We start from the raw sequence: 2,454 nt of genomic DNA, 5'->3' as shown, positions 1-2,454 counted from the left end.
CGTCAGTCTGTTTGCCTTGCAAGCCTTAAGCTAACGTCATATATGGTCGTATTTGGGCATGGCTAATTAAGTCTTTTTTTTTATGTAATTTTATTTCCTTTAATACAATGCCAAAGTGTATGTGCTGTGTAAGATTTTGCAATAGTTCAAACTTTGTGGAAAACAAATCTAAGTTACATTTTTTTTCGTGGCCTAAAGATGAGAATGTTGTGGAAACGTGGCTCAAGGAATTCTCAGACAACAGTTTTGTCACGGGTTTTTCTAAATATTTTAAGGTTACCAATAACTTGAGAATTTGTAGCTTGCATTTCGAGGCGAAATTTGTTAATGAGAATACTAAAAAACTTATTAAAAATGCTATTCCTACCATTTTTCAATTACCAACACATCACTCCACAAAGGCAAGTTGTCATAAGAAATTAAAAGTTGTTAATATAATAAAAATGATGTGTTTTGATGTGTCTAATTTCAATTAATAATATTTTTCTTATAGGCATGTACAACAACTACAAATGTGGACAGGACACCATTAACAAACCGAAATGGTCGATTGAAATGTGTACCCTCCATTAAGGTTTGGATTACTGGTTGCTTTTAGTTAACTTGATTATCTAGTTATTAATCAATTTATTCTCAAAATTAGGTAACTTCAAGTGATAAAACAGGGAGCTCTTTTTTTGCTCGTGACTTACATTCTACATCCACTAATTCTAACTCAATTAGTGGTGATGTGGGCTACGACTTCTCCCTTCTATCTGTAAGCATGTTTGCCTTTTAGTGTAGTTAAATAAAAAGTTATTAATCATTGTGATTGTGTTAAGTTGAATATCAAGTTTCAATTTATTGTGTTTCAATATTAGGAAGCTACAAGTGACACAACATTGGACTCCTTCGGTCATGACTTGGATCAAAATGGTAGATCAACTTCTCATTCTAACGTCCTTCAAGGAGATTTAGAATTATCTCTTCTCTCTGTAAGAAGAATTTATTTACTTAAAGTTTAGTGGAAAATCAAATTATTAATTATTGTGTTTCACTATTAGGGAACTACTAGTGATATAACTTTGGACTCCTTTGGTCATGACTTAGATCAAAATGGTAGATCCACCTCTAATTCTAACAACCTCGGTGGTGATTTACAGTTGTCCCTCCTATCTGTAAGCATTTTTCGGCCTACAGTTTACTGGAACATTGAGTAATTCAATATTGTGTTTCACTACTAGGCAACTACTGGTGATACAACCGTGAACTCCTTCGGTCATGACTTTGATAAGAATGGTAGATCCACTCCTCATTCAAACGCCCTCGCCGGTGATTTAGATATGTCTCTTCTCTCTGTAAGCATTTTTTTTTGGACCATAGAGGATAGAATTATTAATAATTGTGTTTAACTACTAGGCAACTACTAGTGATAAAACTTTGGACTCCTTCGGACATGCTTTATACGTTCCCAAGGGTATCACTATCGTCTCGTCTGCTAACTGCTTTTCATTCAACGTGCGTTGAGTCTTACTCTATACTCTTAGCTAATGACTGTAATGAGTAATGAGTAAATTCATATTGAATCATGTCTGAAGAGTATCAATATGATTCGGATGTTGCTCGTAATATCAGCCCAGAACGAAGCCCACAAGAAAGTTCAAATTCTTCTAATACTACTTCTATAGTTTATTGGACCAATAAACTAGTTTTGAATTAGAGAGTAATTGGCATTCAACTATAAAAAACTAATTTACAATTTACAGGAAGAGTAATCATCAATACCTTTATTATGAAGGAGAAAGCTGAATTGCAAGCTAAATCTAGAAGATCACATTCCATGAAGTATGAAGAGTCACTACCATATATAATACTGCAATATGTCCTCATAAGATTTCATACGGAATCAAAACGCCATCAAGCTTTTTCGTCCCCAACTTCACCGTCCCCAACAACCTCTGTCTCCAGGTCCAGCTCCAGGTCCAGCTCCATCTTCACCAGCTCTAGGTCCAGCTCCAGGTCCAGCTCCACCATCTGAAATTCCCAATCCAGAGGGAATACAAAAAAAAAATAAAATTTAATCAAAAAAGAAAAGAGTTAGGCATGTCGACAAAGTTGCCAAACACAGGATTTGCCATAACGTAAGTTAAGGTTTTTTTATATTTTTATTCTTAAAAAATTGATTTTTTTTTTGTGTTTACAGAGGGGCCATATGGCAAATACTTGCCCTAATCCAAGATATCGGCCAGCAAAGATACAGAAAACAAATTAGTTTTTTTGTATTTTTTATTCTTTTTTTGGTGGTGAACCAGCACAATAATGGCTTTGGGGACATACCTGTTCAGATGACCACCATAATACATGTGGATATAGCATCAAAAATTAGGTATCTTGTCGCCGCTGTGTAACTTTCTTCTCCATAGTCTCCGTTCTGGCAGCATGTTTACTACTGCAATATAAAAAAATATATAAAAA

The 2,454-nt window shown here is 34.6% G+C and overlaps 1 protein-coding gene across 4 annotated transcripts; it reads left to right on the top strand.

Moving 5' to 3' along the window:
- LOC116918315 lies at positions 1-2,454 on the top strand. 4 transcript variants are annotated; one of them, XM_045171492.1, is made up of 10 exons: positions 1-401; positions 494-574; positions 644-757; positions 861-974; positions 1,044-1,157; positions 1,224-1,337; positions 1,399-1,497; positions 1,578-1,702; positions 1,778-2,120; positions 2,183-2,454. In XM_045171492.1, the coding sequence occupies exons 1-8, from the start codon at positions 108-110 to the stop codon at positions 1,665-1,667; spliced, it is 1,020 nt and encodes a 339-aa protein (XP_045027427.1). In that variant the 5' UTR covers positions 1-107; the 3' UTR covers positions 1,668-1,702; positions 1,778-2,120; positions 2,183-2,454. The 4 variants fall into 4 exon arrangements, with proteins under 4 accessions (XP_045027427.1, XP_045027428.1, XP_045027426.1 ...); XM_045171493.1 differs by lacking the exon at positions 1,578-1,702 and having other exon boundaries at positions 1,746-2,120; XM_045171491.1 differs by having other exon boundaries at positions 1,578-2,120.

Source organism: Daphnia magna, linkage group LG3, assembly GCF_020631705.1.
Source record: "Daphnia magna isolate NIES linkage group LG3, ASM2063170v1.1, whole genome shotgun sequence".
Taxonomy (NCBI): domain Eukaryota; kingdom Metazoa; phylum Arthropoda; class Branchiopoda; order Diplostraca; family Daphniidae; genus Daphnia; species Daphnia magna.
The sequence above is the reverse complement of the archived record's forward strand: the minus strand, read 5'-3'. Positions and strand labels throughout refer to the sequence as shown.